Source organism: Lagopus muta, chromosome Z (genome assembly GCF_023343835.1).
Source record: "Lagopus muta isolate bLagMut1 chromosome Z, bLagMut1 primary, whole genome shotgun sequence".
Classification (NCBI taxonomy): Eukaryota; Metazoa; Chordata; class Aves; order Galliformes; family Phasianidae; genus Lagopus; species Lagopus muta.
The window spans coordinates 32,781,350-32,799,811 of NC_064472.1; the positions used below are offsets into that span (position 1 = coordinate 32,781,350).

At 39.5% G+C, this 18,462-nt stretch overlaps 1 protein-coding gene across 7 annotated transcripts in view; it reads right to left on the reverse strand.

Annotated features, from left to right (window-relative positions):
* The window catches only part of BNC2 (basonuclin 2), a 362,491-nt gene that overhangs the window by 13,284 nt on the left and 330,745 nt on the right, over positions 1 to 18,462 (reverse strand). For 5 of the 7 annotated variants that reach the window (XM_048930702.1, XM_048930705.1, XM_048930703.1 and 2 more), the window contains one exon: positions 8,863 to 13,531. The exons of 1 other annotated variant lie outside the window; for it this stretch is intronic. In XM_048930702.1, the coding sequence (XP_048786659.1) occupies positions 12,871 to 13,531 (661 nt within the window). In that variant the 3' untranslated portion in view covers positions 8,863 to 12,870. Of the gene's footprint in view, positions 1 to 8,862; positions 13,532 to 15,822; positions 15,854 to 18,462 lie in introns of those variants that run through there. One more of the 7 variants, XM_048930708.1, reaches the window with a different exon arrangement.

The window sequence follows — 18,462 nt, forward strand, 5'->3', positions numbered from 1 at the left end:
TGTTCGAGGGGAATTCATGCCAATTATAGATGTGTTATGACAGATGAAATGATTATAATTATGCTTGGCTTCCATGCAGAACTACATTAACACATCTATGACATTTAATAACATGGGAGGATAACCACATGCCTCAACAGAGGTTGGCTTTCCACAAAGTTGCTTAACTTATATATTTTTCCTTCCTCAGTCTTTCTCCCACCCACTGAAATTAAGAGGAGCTGCATTTGCTTGAAGCACTTTGGGGAAAAAAATAAAAAATAAAACAAGGGAAGGGAAGGGAAGGGATACATGAAAGTGAGAAAAAGCAGAAGGAAGAGAGGGAAGGGGAGAGTTGTAGGAGAAAGGAAGAAGAGTGGTGGCTTGTAAATTAAATACATGAAGCTAACATTTACAAGTCATTAACAGACTCAAGGCATACAGTTCCTTGTTGGACTTTTTAGAAAGTCACTCAGACTGAGTAAACAGTGGAGCTGTGGAGGACAACTTTTATCTATAGGCCTATTAGCACACAGGTTATATTAAAGCTAGGCAAAATCTGGACTGGAAGGTGAAACCCTGTTTCTAGAATGTAACTGTTTGGGAAGAAAAAAAAAAAAAAGTCATTTGTTCTTGCTGGGAGAGCTGTAAAAGAACAGTTTTGGGAAAGTGCTAAATCTATCAGAGAGTATATATTACCAGTTAGCCCACCAACCACTTTCCTCAGACTTCCAGTTTGCAATGCTTAATAAATTCTAGTTAATTTGCCTTCACATTCCTTTCTTTCTCCACCCTACCTCCACATTCAGTTGGTGAGTCCAGTTGCCTCCTTTTTGCTGATAAGGACATGTGCTGCAACAGTCCTTTTTGAATTCTATTAAATACTGAGTGGACTGTTTCCACCGCAGCCAACCTGTTAGAGAAGGGCTCATTTGCACATTTGCAAGCAGATATCCATTCCCTTTGAGCTAAACAGGACTGTACATGCACTTAAAATTCAGCACAGAGTGCTCTGCACCTTGCCAACACAGAAGCCGTAACAGGACAAGTTGCCTTTTGCCATTCTTTTTAGAATGAGTTAACATGAATCATATTCCATCACATTGACTCACTTATGTTTGTAATGTGGCCTCTTTGTCCCTCTAAGCACAGCATTCACAGGAATATCCTGCTGAGAGACCTTCAATTGCTTGTTTTTGTATTGGTAAGAAGTGCAGTATGGAGAACATCATAAGCACCACGGAAGCTCAGACTGAAGAAGAACTATTTACCCCAGAAGAATCTAGCTCACAACCTGCCAGCTGCTACAGCCATCCCTTACAAAAAAAAAAAAAACAAACGTGAGAAGATTAATTAAAAGACAGTATTCTGTCTTAGAAATGGGACTTAGAAAGGGGATCTCCCTGTTACACATCTATGCCGGAGAGGAGCAAGGAGTCAATGACAAGAATTGTAAGGTGAATCCTCTGGTGGTATGCGCTTACAGCCCAGTCCTAGATCAGTAAGCAGAGGTCAGTGGAGGAGCACATTTGGCCAGCATCCTCACCTTCACAAAGCATGAGAATGCTCCATCTAAAACGGAGATTAATGAGCTGTGTGACTGGTTTGAAAAGTAAAAGGGAGGTGACCTGTGCTAGGACACTAAGTTCATTTTACAAGACCTTTTACTTCAATTTCTCAGTCTGCCAGACACACTAAGTGTGAGCAATGCCAGCCTTAGGAGGCTGTTACAGATGTTTAAATGACAGACTCTGGATACCAAACGTTTCAGGACAAATGTGCAGAAGACATAAAAAGAAAACACTGTTATATATCCCCTCAAAATTTTCATATATTCAATTTCTGGCGAATGAGCAAATCTTTAAAAAAAATTTTTTTGGCTCTCAAAATAGGAGAAGGAAAAGAGGAGAAAGAAAAAGGCAGAGAAAGAAAAGTCAGTGACTGATAAATCTTTAATATAAAAATTGTACAAGAATTTTGATACAAATTACAAGAGGTATTTGGACAAAGAATGAGTAAAACTCCATTTATATCCCCAAAACCTTATGCATTTTATGCAAAAGACATACCGTAGGACAGTTACAGTACAGAAAATACAAGAAAAGAAATGCCAAATTAAAAACAGGAGTTTTAATTCCCTCAGACTACTAATGGAAAAAACTTGTTTAGAGTACATACAGTATTTATGAAGCTACCAATGTCACGATTATTAGATCAACATGATGCTGTTTTTCATATCCCCTTGTACAGCTATGTTCCATAGTGCATGCTTTGGTTCTGCAGGCAGGACAGCGGAGCATTCACCTTTTGCTCACATGGAAAACAAGCAGTGAAAATTAAACGCCTCATCCGCTCCAGATGGAGAAAGGCCCTTGCAAAAACATTCACTGGGCCCGGCTCCCCACGGCCCTGTGCCCATGCGGTGCTCAGCGACACACTGTGACGCTGCTGACATGAGAATCTCTGCAGGACAGCAGTGAGCTTGCTGTCCTCCCGCTGCAGCCCGCCTCCCGCTACTGACTCAGCACAAGAAACGCGGCGCTGCGTGGCACCGAGCTCGCAGTACCGCTGTGCTGAGGGGACCCGCCCAGAAGGGGGTTTCCAGGCGTTTTGTCTCTGCAGCCAAACCCACTACCAGCCCGCTGTGGGTGACCAAATGCACGAAGGTTCAAATCCAGTTTTTCTCAGCTTACATCTCTGTGCTGACCCCCAGCCAGGTCCTGATCTCTCCAGCTCCACAGCAGGTGGCTGCAGGGGAAACTGCTACGTTTCTCAGCCCGTGTGACCTTCTCAGCCAAAGCTGTTAAAACCACAGCTGTGTTGATGAGCAAGTGCCCTCAACAAAACAGAGAAACTCCAAGCCTATTTGGTTGTAGGGATGAGCCCACTACAGTGAGTCAGAGGTGTAACAGGTTATGGTGACCTGCTCATGGGTGAATAAAAATATGTGGAGGTTTGGCCAGGGTAAATTTTGACTGTGCTCAGGGGTCAGGTTGGCCTGTTTCCACACCTGTTTCACATGCACTGAACTGGGACATGGAGCCCTTCTTACAGACAGGAAGAGAGGCAGGAGGCATGGATGAGAACACAGACATTTCCCATTGAAAAACTGCTGCATTATGGAAAGTAGCCCCATATGACATAAGAACCAAACTTTGCACAAGAAAAAGCAGCATGCTGAATTTCATATTTATAAATAGCTAAATGAGACACACACACACACAACAGTGGCCATTTTATTCATCTCGTCACTTTACAGACGGTGACCATTTTCACAGATGGAATGCATAAGACTTTCCAAAATGGAGAATATCAGGAGGATGTGCTACTTTTCTGAAAGAAGTTTTATAAGAGATTCTCTTAGAATGAGAGAAGAGATGGAAATAGATGAAGAAAATGAGAAAACTAAGACAATGACTGAAGACCATACAAGATTTCATAAAAAATGAAGACAATGAAAGAAATCAAAATGTAATAATACGGTCTGAAAAAATAACAAGTAACTCAGACTTAGCTTGTACAGCTTAAGTGGCCCTATTAATTTTCACAGGTCATCAAACAGACCAAGAGGAGTAGGGCCAGGATGCAAGGGCCTGTGGCTGCAGAACCATTCCACCACCAGGCAGCGGGACATGGTCCAGTGCAGGGCTGTGGGGATGTGGAGTGCGATGACATGGGGACATGGGGATGCGGGTACACAGGGACATGGGTACCTGGGGGCACAAGGACAGAGCGCCCATAACTGCTGCTGGCTGCTGTCAGGAATATGCACCACTCCCCAGCTGGGATGCGGACACACGGCTGTGCCACAGCTCCCCCAGAGCCGCAGTTCACAGTCTCGTGCGTTCCGTAACAGGAGCGGACAGGTTGTGATTAACTATTGATGAGTTTGCCATCCTAACTGCGCATTATCCTCTGATCATTCCCAACCCTTTGTTTGACAACGGATGCCTTATAAAATCTTTATGCATCACTTAGCTAGTCTCGCTCTCTCTTTCTTCTCTAGAAATATAATTGCCCTGGATGCTTTCTTCCATTTTCCTAAAGTATTTTTCTCCAAAGGTTTGAAGAGAGTAGCATATAAAGTCTGTGGAACATCTGAACAAACCTCTCTACACATTAGACATTTGCTTGGTCAAGCTTCTTGTGTTATTAGATGTTTAAGAAGAAACATATGTATCAATAAATGTATAAAAATGACATATTTTTGCCCCTTTATAACTCTCATTTGACTGTCATTATGTTCTCTTTCCACTTTCTGTCTGTCTCTCACAAGCCTATGCACAAGGGAAGGACACAAATGGTTGGTTTGAGTGGAAGAGACCAAGTTTCCACCACTAGCCCCAGAAATAGGGAAGAGCAGGACAGCGGAGCTGACGGCTCTGGCCCTGGTGTTCAACCCACAGGTGTGAGCTTGTGAGAGAGCACAGCCTGAGCTCAGCCTTTACACCTCCAACATAGGCACCACTCCCTCCTGCACCAGGCCTCAAGAAGTTGCCTCCTGACTTCAGCCCTTATAACTTCTGATGCACGTGGAGGGAGGGGAAAGGAGGGAAGAGATCACTGGCCATGATCTGACTGGTAGAAGGCCTTGGCATACTGTAGTGGGTACCATCACCTTTAATGTAGTAATTACCTTGCAGCCCTGGAAAGAGATTAAGCACCTAGAACTGGGAAATAGGAAATACTGTCCACTAATGTAATGAATCACCTAAAGGTATGAAAAATAACAAACTTCCAAAAGGCTGTGTTTAGGTCGTCCGGGCCTGGCATAGTTCTCTAAGCTGCTTCTTTATGTATTGCATGGGCAATACCGGTTCAGTCCATGCTGAGCAGCACTCAGAGCACCAGTGGAACTTGGTACTACAGTCCTAGCACAGAAATCCTGCTGGCTGAGTGAGGAAAGCAGGTCTCACTGACTCCTCAGGCTACGTGATCTTCCAGCAACTGTTGGAGAGCCAGTGAGCAGCTCTGACCGACCCACATACCATGTGGAGGAAGGGAGGTGGTGGGGCCGGCACATGCACCTTTCACACATGCAGGACTTCTTCAGCAGGGTGCATGCTCCCAAGCCGCTTCCCCTCTCAAACTCTTCCTCTCCTCTTCCTCTCTGCTTTGTCTGAAAAGCAGTGCTGGAGTCTGTGCTTTTGGCAGTGTTCTTATTAATGAAGAGATAAATCAGAGCGGAGTGAATTCCTCCTTGTATGAGGGCAGCAGATTGTGTCTCAGATACATCTCCCTAACACTTCACAGAGGTTCACACTGACCTCAGCAGGAGATGTTCCTGTCACAGCAGAAAGTATATCTGGAATTGGCATTCACCATTGGAATTTGAGGGAATGGCTTTGCTCTGAAATTTGCCGTGGGATGGGCTAAACCGGAAGAAGATAAGATTACATGTCCTGTTTGCTGCTAAACCCACAGTCAGACCTGCAGCGAGTCTGCACGTCTATTTCTAGCAGGTACAGTATGGCTTATGCCAATACAAAGCAATTAGTTGCTACATAAGCAGACAAAAGTGCCGTCACAGACAGCATTTCTCAACTGACCTTTTGTTAAGAAGCCATCTTGTTACTGTCTGCTTGATAGCTCGATAGAGCAGCCAGTGGCAGCCTTGGGCTTCCCAAAGACAAATCGAAGCTCTCCAGATGGGACTTCCCTTCACTCACTGCAGATGTGTGTGTGTACGTGTGCGTGTGTGTCAAGGAACAGGGAGGGAAAGCCTGGTTCTTATACTCAATTTCCCCTTCACAGGGGATAAACAGGCAATTACGCATCCTTTTATATTTGATGGCCAAGTGCTGAACTTGAAAGCACACTATTAGTTTGTGTCCCTTCAGGGCCAGTGCAATAAGTAGCCAGGAGAGCTGGGGCTAAGCAAGAGAGGGTGTTGTCTGCTGTTAGTGTGACAGTCTTGTCAGCAGCATTCACATTACTGGAAGGTAATAAAGTGACAAGTAAGTTATTAGAAAGATATGAGGTGAAATTGAACTGAAGCATCGTGCTGCTCAGCTAGTAGTTTTTTTTTTTTTCCTCTTTGTAATGGGCCACTATTTGTTACAAACCAAGCCTTGTCTTGAGATCTTATATAAAAAAAGAAATATTTATTCTTTGCAGGAAAGGTCACATGAATTTACAACACCACACTTTAAAGGAGAGGAATGGGAAAATAGTTTTATGACAACTACAGCTGCTATTAAAAAAAAAATACAGTGTCATCATAATGAACAATAATACTGGCAAAAGTCAGAGGACTTGTCAAAAACATGTCCATTTTTTAACCCTTCCATGGCCAAGAAATGCGTTCTTTTCAGTGCCAATACCGAACATAACAGCAACAGTATTGAGATATACATGTTCAATATAAAAATCAAAGCTGTCACTCAAACTGTCATTCAAGATCATGGCTTGACTGCAGAAAACAAGCCACATAAAGACTAGTTAACTACCGATTCAAGATAATATTACTCATGTAAAAAAAGTTGCTGCTTCAGTCTGTTGCAGGCCATTTCAAAGGCAGTGATAATGCTGCTTGGCAAGAAGAGACAGAAACCGTGGGACTGGAGCAGACATGTACTTGGGCAAACATGTGGGTGAAAGGTTCAGTCCATCATATGATGTTGCTCTAAAGAAAAAATGGGTATGGAAAAGAGTTCCTTTTATGTCCCTACAGGAGGGGGAAAAAAACCCAACTCATCATGTGGCGACAGCAGGATATGCTGATGCTTATCTTGCAAAGTAGCACAAGAGTCACTGTTTTGTTGAGTTACTATAGTAGCAAAGTAGTGACATAAGAAAAAAAATTTAAGAAGGAACTGGACATATACCAGCTGCCATAATGTGTCTGCCACTCACCTTCTCCTCACAGAGAACTCCTGCTGCCTCCTTGCTCTTACTATAGATGCTTTTGCTGTTTTTTGTTTTTGTTTTGTTTTGTTTTGTTTTTTTGAAATAAAAATGAATAATTCTGTTAATACAACCCAAAGAGGAGTGACATAAACATTCTTGGGATGAAGAAGATCTAATAATTATCTTCACGTGACTTGCACCTAACATTTCAAGGAGCACGTGTGCATTTCCCTCCCTTATTCCTTCTCTGGTCACCAAAGATGTGAAAATGTTCTGCAGAATCTGAGTAAAAATATATTCTTAAAAGATGCCGTGTTTTCTGATGGTGGCAGAGATTCCTAACAATCCTGGGAAAAACAGGACTAAACCACATGCTTTCATGTTAAATTGCCAAATGCAAGGAAAGGGAAAACTTTGGAACTAAATCTCAGTCTTGTAAGTGGTTCCTGTCTTTGGAACAGATTGAACCATGTATCATTACATTTCTGATCTTTTCAGATAATCACACAGCTCTTTGTCTTGCTGTTTAGGCACATTCCTGCCCCACATAATTAGCTATGCTAGATCCTTAACTGGTTTAATTGAGAAGCCTAAAACTCAGAAAAAAACTGAAGTGGATGCCTGCAGTCTCATTTCCTATGAGCCAGACTGGACCGGACTGACAGAGGTGCTGGCCTCCCCTGGCAGCTGCTCTCCTGTTCCATACCTGACTTGTTTTTCCTAAAGCTCGTTTTTGGGGATGAAATGGGAAATGCAAAGGTGATGGAAAATATAAACATTCAGAATAAGCAGAGAAAGAAAGAAGGCAGGAAGGCAGGCAGGAAGGCAGGAAGGCAGGAAGGCAGGAAGGCAGGAAGGAAGGAAGGAAGGAAGGAAGGAAGGAAGGAAGGAAGGAAGGAAGGAACACTGTAGTTTACTCACAGCAAATATGGTGGACAATTTCTGCTATGTAAAGTATGTGGGAAACACAAACTTTATGAACCTAGGCATGAAGAACCTCTAAGTACTGTGCAAACTTTCTAATCCATACTTTCCAAATTGTATCAAGTTCAATTGTGACTCAGTGGCAGAGTGCTTATAGTTTGTATGTGCTACTGCAGTGTCAGCATGGAGCCAGATGCAGTTTAAGAGACACAGTTGAAATCTCAGCCATAACAAAATGTATCTGATTGAGATATATGAGGGCTGCTCTGAAATTAAGGCCTCCTATTTCATTTTGTTGTCCCATGATGTCAGATGTGGATGTTGATGTTATGCCAGTGGAGACTGAACCTTCCCACCAATATTCCATCACATGTTGTTGCTGTGTGACAGATGGCAGCAGAGGCGCAGTCTGACAGAGTGGCATCTGACTTGGAAGTGCATATGAAGCAAAGGTGTGTCACTGAGTTTCTCCATGTGGAAAAAAATGGCACCCATTGGCATTCATTGTTGCTTGCCAAACGTTTATAGAAACCTAACAGTTCATGTGGTCACAGTGAGGTGGTGAGTGGTGCATCTCAGCAGTGGTGACAGCAACAGCGGGTCACTTCTGCTGGTGCAGATTTTTACAAGCCTGGCAAAAATGCGTAGCTAATGACAGTGGCAATGTTGAAAAGCAGTGTTCTGCAGCTGAGAATCTGCTCTACCATCAAGTAGTGCTATTGTGTTCTTTGAATTTGTTGTAGTTTCCAGGGAAATAAATAGGAGGCATTATTTCTGGAGCAGGGAAACTGACTAAATATGGTAAGGTGTGCAAAAATATTAAATTGATATAAATTAGTTCTTTAACAATTTGGTTTTGGACTAAGATCATATCTGTGATAGCTGTATTTTAACAGAGAAAAACACAAGCATTTGTGAGATATGATCTGTCAAAAACTAAACAGTGAGAAGGGCCACCACTATTGTGGATGTTCAAGTCCTAGTTCCCATTCTTGTACTAGTACTCTGCTATTTTCCTTCTAAATTATTTGATACAGTTTTTCAAAAATTACTTGGTAATTAACTGGCATCACATGCTTTCTTGAAAAAAAAAAAGAAAAAGGAAAAGAAAAAGAAAAAAAAAAAAGAAAAAAAAAGAAAAAAAAAAAAAAAGAAAGAAAAAAGAAAAAGGAAAAGAAAAGCTCTCTGAAAGAAAAAAATGCTTAAGAATAAAGTAATTTTGATTCCAGAAGAGATTCAGTATGTGGAGTTATTTACTTGAAGAAGACAAATCCTGTTTTATATTTACAGAAAAATACGACTATTTTGAATGAACAAAACAGTAAAATAATGTGAAAACCATGTCAGGAATAACTATAGGAACCAAACAACAAAGAACCTATTTCATGTAAAACGAAGAGTCTCTATACAACTCAAATTCCTCAGATTCAATCTAATTCTTGTAAGAAAAATAAAAATAGGACTGGCAAATTTGAAAACTGAAGGACTAGCCATGGGATTATGATGGCACAAGCAACTGTCCAACACTTGTCATCATCACATCGTTACAGTCATGCCTTGTGCTGCATTAGTGAGAAGTTTAGTCTTCGTGCTTGTTGCAGTGTGGTTCTCTGCTGAGATCCCCTAGGAATGCTAGATATTTTGTTAATTTTATTAGTAAAACCAAACTTCTACCATCCAGCTCTTTCTTCATCCTTGTTCATATAATTTCAGGGAATACAAATTCTAACACAGGAACGCTTCTGACAAATACAGATTTTCATGAAGATGCTTGGTAAATAGGATGGACTGAAATACCACTCAATTATATAATAGTTTGTGTGCCCTCCTAAAACCTGACATTAGTGTCTGTACCGCTGAAAAAGCACTTTGAGTCATTTAGAAATGACAGAGGGAAATATTCTGTCCATAATAAAATTCCTACTTGCCCTCATAGGGCTTAAGCATAATCTGAATGAAATTTAGGATGCCATAAAAGAAGGACTGCAGTTTTTGAATGTTTGTGCCTGCTCTTTTACTTTTTTAAAAAAAATGTTGTTTGATTTTGTGTAATAAACAAATTTTTGCTATGTAAATAATCTGCTGAATTTATCTACAGATGATATTTACTTTTCCAAACAATTTTTCCAAAATCATTTGACCTCTAACAGAAAGAGAATGAAATGAGAATGCAGAACCATTCAGTGAGGAATTATTTATATACCTCAAGTGATTTTGATTAAAAACAATATTTATTTATAGCATACATAGTTCAAAACAGTTTTGTTTGTTTGTTTGTTTTCTTTTGTTTTGTTTTCCCTGTAGAAATCATTCACTTTTTTGTCATATTGGTTTTTAGACTTTCTGTCTTAGTTCCTAGTAGCCTGGCAGGAGGGACAGGAGTGTAGTGCAGGTAACCCTACAAAAGATCAAGTGTTTTAGAGGAATGCATCTTAACTGTTCTAATTTTCCTCTGTCACTAACACACTGAGCTTGCACAACGTAAAACAAAGCAAAGCAGATCTCTAGATTCAATTTAACAAGGGAAAATAGTAGAGACTTCAAGGAAAAATAAAAAAGATGAAAGAAAAACAGTTAGTGAAACGGCCTTGCTTTTGCTATAAACTTTTTTTTTGTTAAACCAGTGGGTAAAGTTTCATTATAGTTTCTGTGGGATTCACAAAAGTTTTCTGGACTTCACCAGTACACAGAATCAAAAAATGATCACAGGCTTATAACCCACAGAAGCACAGTGAGAATTAACTTAGAAAGATTTTTCTCTTCTTCCACAGCTGAAAATACTGATTTATTAGCTATCGATTGCTGCTTTTGGAAACAAGAGTACTGAAATGCATAAAGAGTACTGTAAAAGAGGAAATCCATATTAAGATGTTCCTCTAGAAAAATGTAACAGGAGTAAGTACTGATGTGGACATAAAGATAAGAATGATCAAAATGCACAACAAATAAAAACAGCCACAAGCTGAAGCATAGGAGCATTTCTGACTCTGGGCTAATATTCTGGGTCAGCGAGTACAGAAAAGGAACACATTCTCAATGATCAAATATTTTATTGGATGCTGAAATATCCCTTATTTTGCAAGTTTTTGTTTTGCTATGTTTTTGCTTTTTTTTTTTGGTTTGTTTGTTTGTTTTGCTAGTGTTTCTGTAAAGAAGAGTCTACAACAATGGTTTTGGCTGTAGACTGAACGTAAGTAAATACAATCACTCAATCAGTATGTTGTGGTAATGCAGCCTGCCAGTGTGGTTTACCAGCTCAAGCAACATGTGTAAACACCGGAAACAAAAACGATTCAGAGGACAGCTTCTCATTCTCTCTGTCTTTCCCAATGGCTGGCTCCTTCTCCCTTTCCTGCCCTTGCTCTCTCTCTTGCTGGCTCTATTTCTTGGGCTTTGATTCTTTTCTGACAAACCATGTGGGTGAAACACAAAACATTAACACAACTAGAAATCCTTTTTTTCTGATCTGCAATTTATCCAAAGGGAAAGTTACCCAATAAAAATTCCAGCATGTGTTCTCAGAGCTTCTAAGTGCTTCTGCCTTGAACATCTTTTGATTGCTTCTATAAAACATGCCTTAATCATACTACAGAACTTTCCATTGCAAAAAAAGACAACTTTACAGAACAACATAGTTAACATAGTTAACATTATTTCCCTGTTCCTTTTTTTTTTTTTTTTTTTTTTTTTTAAACACCACAAAAAATCCAGGCCATAGTAAGAAGCACACAAAATTATATTCATCTTTGTTCCGTGACAAGTAGTATCAGCATTTATATCCCCAAATATTATGCATGTTCAACAAAAAAAAAAAGTTTACACCAATTCACGTGACACAATTCTGTTTTTTTCTTTCATGTTATGTATTATATACGGAATGAGGATGCTCTATTGTTTCTAGTAATAGTTGGCACTTGAAAAAAGCACCAAGAATTCTGTATTTCACTTTACCCCGTTTCTCTCCCCAGTACTTTTTACTGTAGTCCAAAAACTACAACTGTGGTTATGGTGAATAAGTAACTACATTTTCTTTTTTTCAAAATGTGTGCAAAGTTGGCACTTTTGTATTAACACTAAACACTAATACTCTTTGTTTGGCATTCATGCCCTCATACTGACCAGACCACTTTTATCTAAGTGTATTTTTTTAAAGACACTTACTGAAAGTATGGCAATAGTTTAAGAAAAAAAAAGCATGGATATTATTACACATCCCCTCGTAGTGTACGAAAAAGTGCATGACTGGATTTATGTAATAGTACAAGACAAAAAAATGGTATCAGATCAGGTACTGTAAAGCATGCCAGCACCTCTGTATTACTTATATCTAGCAGGTAGTTAAAACAAGACCGTGGTTCTTTTAAAAATGTGCATTAAAGCTAACATAAATGAGTAGAACTAGCCAGCAAACTATTTTTCCTGCTTATCTAACAGCTGAATGTAACTGTAAAAATTAAGCCAAAAAAAAAAAAAAAAAAAAAAAAAAAAGAGTTAAACCACCATCAATACAATTGTTTTACATCATAGGCCTGTCAAGGCTCAATATATATATACAAGTGTAACAGCCATGCTTAGTAGAACGTTATCCCCAATGCTTAGAAGACACAAAGACAACTAAGTAGATTTTTTCTTCTTTTTTTTTCTTTGCTTTTTTTTTTTTTTTTTTTTTTTTTTTTTTTTTTTTTTTTTTTTTTTTTTTTCAGGTGAAAATCAGAAAATCACGGGTAGAACAAATTGTCTCTTTGGAGATGACCAAGAACATTCTAACAGAACTAGGGATAACCGCAAGTTTTCTGTGGGTTTGTTTTTTGTTTTTGTTTGCTTTTTTTTTTTTTTTTTTTTTCCTTGAAGGGTATCTTACCCTAGATTAAAGATCCCACCTTTTTGTTTCTATTCCCCCCCCCAAAAAAAGAAAAAAATAAACCAACGACCAACAAAGGGAAAAAAGCACCTGGTGTTTCTTTCTTTTGTTAAAAAAAGAAAAGAAAAAGATTATATATATATGTATATTTTTATATATATATATATATATATATATATCAAGGGAGGCTGTATATGGCAGTTCAAATGTGGTGGGCCCTCTCTGAGAGCTGACATTATGCTGTGTCCATCCTTGAACTAATCTACTGAAGTGAAGGGAATGTTTTTATGTAGGTTGGGATTCTGACTGTGCCGGTTTCGGCTACGGACAGAGGAGAACATCATGTTGCACCCAGGGACTTTGCATTTGTGCATCTCTCGCAAGTGCACTGTTTTATAGTGAACTCTGAGGGTTCCCTTGTTGCTGTACATTTTGTGGCAAATATTACACATTATCCCACCGTTGCTCACCGAAACACTGTTGAACATGAGGGATCCTGGGACATCAGTGCCCATACCTACAGCTAAGGCAGGGGCATCTGCTTTGTGGGCAGATTCCCCGCTGTCACTTGCCCCATCGACGTCATCCAGGAGAATGCCCTCATCACTTCCTGCATCAGATTCTCTTGAGGAATGGATACTGCTGCTCGACTGGATGCTGGAGGTGGTGCTCAGGTCTAGAACCATATAGTCTTCTGACATGACCCTGCCGTACCCATTCATATGGGAATCCTCAGTACCAGCAGGCGAGGAGGTGTCTTCCCTTATGTCAAGCCCCATCTGATGCTGAGCGCCATATATCTTCACCAAAAATTCATCACGAAGGTCCTTACTAAGAGAAGGCTGTGAGGAGTCCAGGCCCATGTCATCCAGTTCTTTGGTCAACAGTTTACGGTGCAGGTTTATATTAGCACTGTGTCTGGGAAAGGAAGAGGGAAGGGAAGAAAGGAAAAATGTACAGTATTTTTGATTAAAAGTACAATCGCCAAGCACCAAACCAAAATTTTAATTACCAATAGCATACAAATATCCCCTAGTTGTGCTTCTTGTTAAATTCAGGCTTGTTAAAATTGAACAAGTCCACTGGACAAAACAAGTCAAGCAAAATAAACCCCCACTTTTCAGCTGCTGCTCCTCAACATTAGACCCCAGCAGCAGCTACAGCCCTTATATCTGATATTTCCTAAATTATAAGTCAGATTAACAGAAAATGCAGTGCTGTTCTCAATCCCTGAACCCCCACAGGCCTTCCTAAAAATCTCTCTGGAGAAAACAGTGTTAATATCTGGAGTATCTGTGTACATTTATACCTGTATCTCTATATCTCCATATCCATGCCTATACCCAGATCTTTATATACTTATACATATATACATATAAATATGTAATATACATACATATGTATTCACGTAACTGTGTAAATGAAAGATAGGAGGAAAAAAAAAAAAGCAGATAACTGAATGATACATAGTCAGAGGTCCTGATTCTGATAATTTAATTCTGGTGTAAAGGGATTCAGAATCAGGCCAAACCATCATGGAGAAGACTTGAAGGGTTTAAGAGAACAAGTCTCTGAAATTCACATGTAAGTTTCTGAAAAACTTAGCCAAAGTCACTGGTTCCATCCTTCTGGGAGGACATTGCCAGTCCTCACTGCATTCTTCCCAGTACGGTGCCTGATATAGTGCTGAATGACCCAAGCAATGTAATTTTCAGAAAAACAAACAAACAACAAAAAAGCTGATGGCAATCAAAATTTTGCCCCAAATCAATCAAAATGCTTAACCATGGGCTTTGGCTTAGGTATGTGCTGAAGTCAATATGAGTGCTCAAGAGACACTGGAAAAGCTGTCACTGACGTCAGTGGTCTTTGGACCAGATCCCAAGAGCTGCAAGTTAAAATATTCTCAAGTGTTTTGCAGGATCAGGGCCTTTGTTCTCAAGAAGTAAAGCTCCACATTTGCAAACAAACATAAGCCTTTGGGTTAGTAACTGTGTAAAACAGCGTATTATTTTAAATGCTGCATTCTACTCTCCACTTTTGACATTGGCTTTATTTATCCATTGCAGTAGAACCTCACTGATTTGCAGTAGTGGCAGAAAACCCTCTTTCAAAAACTGCATTTTCTAGATTAAGAATGCAACCAACAAACATAGTCATCAAAGACCTCTGACCACAGAACATGCTCTTTTTGTCAAAGTGCTTAGTGATGAGAAATCAGTACAAAGTTTTCAATATTAGAAAACTTTAGGGTTCAGTATTCAGAATGTGCACCATTACTGAGGAAACGACAAATATTTATTTAGCTTCTTTGGAGGGTGACTGGATTTTCAAGTCAGTAACAAAAGAATTAGCGAAGTTCTACTGCGTAACATTCTTTGCAAGCTAAGGACCCAAACCCGCAATTTACAACATGCAGACTCACCAGTCTGTCTGCCCATTATAAATTGCAGATCAGAGCCCAAATGTAGGAAGGAGAGGAAAGAAGGGATGGGGGTGGGGAAGAGAGAGAGAAAGAGAGAGTTTTAACACAAGAATACTTTAATTTGCAAGAAAGCACTAGGCATAAAATTGGCACTGGAAAACATAACGATTAAATATTTTACAGACATTTAGATCCTACTGTAATAAAAAAAAAGGGAGAAGGGAAACAATAGCTATTAGCGGTATTTCCTTATCAGTAGCTTTTGTTTTAAGAAACCCTTGGAAACATACCTCTCAACCAGCTGAAGTCCCAAACATGGTACAATATAGATTAACAAGGAAAATGTAAACGTAGGCAGATTAAATATATCCAGAGTACATGTTTATGTCACTTATTCTGTGATTCATCTATCTGTTGATCATAATTTATAGTAATAAATAAAGATAAAACAATAGAGGTGAGCCATCCCGCTCACCTGCAAGCACAGATAACTTTTCTCTGACGTAAAACTGATGTTGAAGTGCAGTTTAATTCAATCATTTCTGCTCGGGATGCAATTATTCTAGTGCAGGAGGTATATATGGAGAATTTCTCTCCTAAAGTGAGACAGTTGAGAGGTATGGGCAAGGGCAGAGAAAAAAGTGGAGAGCATTCCTTGTTTCTTTTTATTTTTTTAATTTTCCCACATGGGAAACATTCCTTTCACACAAGCAAATATAGCACCATTGCTTTTTTGAGGCGCAGAACTGTAATTATGCATATTCCCACACTGAGCTGAGCTTACCTTGTGATAAGATCAGCTTTCTAATCTTTTGCTAAATTGAGATCACAAAAGAGAGAGAGAGAGAAGAGAGAAGAGAAAGAAAGAAAGGAAGAAAGAAAGAAAGAGAGAGGAGAGAGAGAAAGAACAAATTCACATTCCAATCCAGACATATCTGGTTAAAAAAAAAAAAAAAGACAAATGAAAATAATATCTGAAACCAATAAAATACAGACTTTTAAAAAGTCTTGATTGTGAAACTGTTTTTGTCAGCTGTAATCTCACTTACACTGTCGTCCTGATGGATACTGACTCAACCACACAATATGAAAAACATAAAGCAAATTAATCAAAGCATATTCACAGTATCCCCATCATCATCCGCAAATGAGTTCTAAACAGATGCATGCAGAGTGCACATACATGAATGATAAACAGTAGTCCTGACAGTCCCTTGCCTTCCTGGTGTCAGATGGCATAAAGCTCCAAGTAAAGTTGCTCAGTGCTGCACAGGAAATGCTTACTGTGAAGGCCTGTCCACACTGACCGTTATTATTACATGACCATAAAAGTGTATTTGTGCTTATCATCATAATGCTAACTGCAAACTACTCGTAAAGTGCTCATGTATTTACATCTTATGATTTCTCCCCCTCTCCCCTCCTCACTCCCCTGCTACGTCAATTTTCTGCAGTGTAGTGACTAGTCAGAATAGCTATTACTGTTATTTCTCACACATTTGCGCTTACTTTTTCCATGGTTTGCTGCTGAGAAGAACAACAGCCAGCCGTGAAGTGAAAATAACTTCAGCACTCACTGAATTAAGAGATAAGAATAAATTATCATGTTGAAGAGGGGCCACTGAGCCCCAGATGGACAGAGACCATTCTGAGAAAGACCAGTGTAAGGATGCAAAGCCTGCCGATGCTCTGATAAGGAGAGATGCCTCCCTTATTCAATTCTCACTTACAGCAGTGGCAATCAGTAATCTAATTAAAGTATGTACCAGCCCATAATATCTGTCAGGCAAACGATGTGCAGAAATGTGTGGACAAGTTCTGGCACTCTGCTCAGTAGTGTCCCTTTTCCGCTGTCAGCAGTACTGTTGGATTCTTCTAATATAATTACATTGACTTTTATTCAATTAAGTGCCATTCCTAGTCTTAAAAAAAAAACTACTTTATCAATTGATTCAGGTATAATGCAATAATAAAGATGAACTCATGGCAGTGCATTAGCTCTGCTGTTCATAACTTCTGAACATAGGTTCATTCATAGCAGTCGATTTCCATTATGCAACCACAGTTCAAAAGAATTGATTCTTCTACATTTATTTCTTAATCTATTTCACTTGTGTTTAACACTCTCCCTAAATATCATATGTTAAAAAATTCTGTTAGGTATGAGAGGACAGTATTGTCAGAAAAAGTTCATACACATGGACACTGGGGATTTGAAATCTTGGGATAAATACAAAATCACAGAGGCTCAAACTTTGCAAGAATTAACATTAAAAGCTAAAGCTACTAGTCATACACAGTTCCAGTAGTTGGATGACCAGTAGGATAAGAGGGACAGAACAGTATGTTTTTATAAACACACAAGTCTAGAGTGCACAGTCTGACCTTTCATCCCTTCCTGTCTGCAGCACTACTAAATGTGGCACAGACTAAGCATCCCACACAGGGTGCTGCTTGAAAAGTGCCCTGCATAAGGAATGATCTTTTCAGGATTGGCTACAGCATTCCCAGGGTTTCTTTGGGAAGAGACAACAAGGGAGTCCTGTGCAGAAGCATGTCCATGTGTGTAAGTGCTGCTCTGAAAAATGGCTCCGTAAGAAAAAAAAAAGAAAAAGTGGAATTAAGATGTAGACAGATTAGAAAGAGCTGGAAAATTCATAAAGGGAGCTATTTTGGAAAAGGCAAGCATTGGCAATTGCCAACTAGAGTAGGACTGAGTTTACAGGTAGAAATGAATCATGATTTGCTGTGAAGCCATGAAGAATCTTATCCAAATGGAAAGGCAGAAGGATATGTGGCAGACACTGCATTCAGACCAAATTGATGTACACAGCAATCAGAGTGATATAAGAAGAAGATGAGTATTAAAAATATTGGCCAAGCCCATACATTGCTTCATCTTGATAGCTGTAACTATTTCTTTGCTCCTCTCATGCAATGCTGACATCTTTTCTTTGTTTTTGTTTTGCTTTGCTTTTACTTTCAGCCCCCCTCTCTCTCTCCTTTTTTTTTTTTTTTTTTTTTTTTTTTTTTTTTTTTTTTTGGAAAATACAACTCAGCCATCTTAACTTGCTTACAGGTCCCCTTCTCTGTTCCAAACTGATGCATTTCATTGAAATCCTTTTCAAATCCTTTTCTTCTGCTTAACCACATACAAGTATTAGCAAGTCCTCCATAGCCAATGCTAGCCTTGTCACCAGTCCTCTGCTCCTCCCCACAGCACCTGCAGTTTCTTTCTTTGGCTGTTCTGTTCCAGGACATATCTACAATGCCACTCACTGCTCCTTCTTCTGAGTTTATACAAACAATATGTTTACCAACCAAGATGAGGCACAGTGATTTATTCCATTGCCTGATCACTGCCATCAAACAGGTCAGAAAATCACAAAGCAAGAAAGAGCAAGCTCCAGCTTTTCACAGCTGC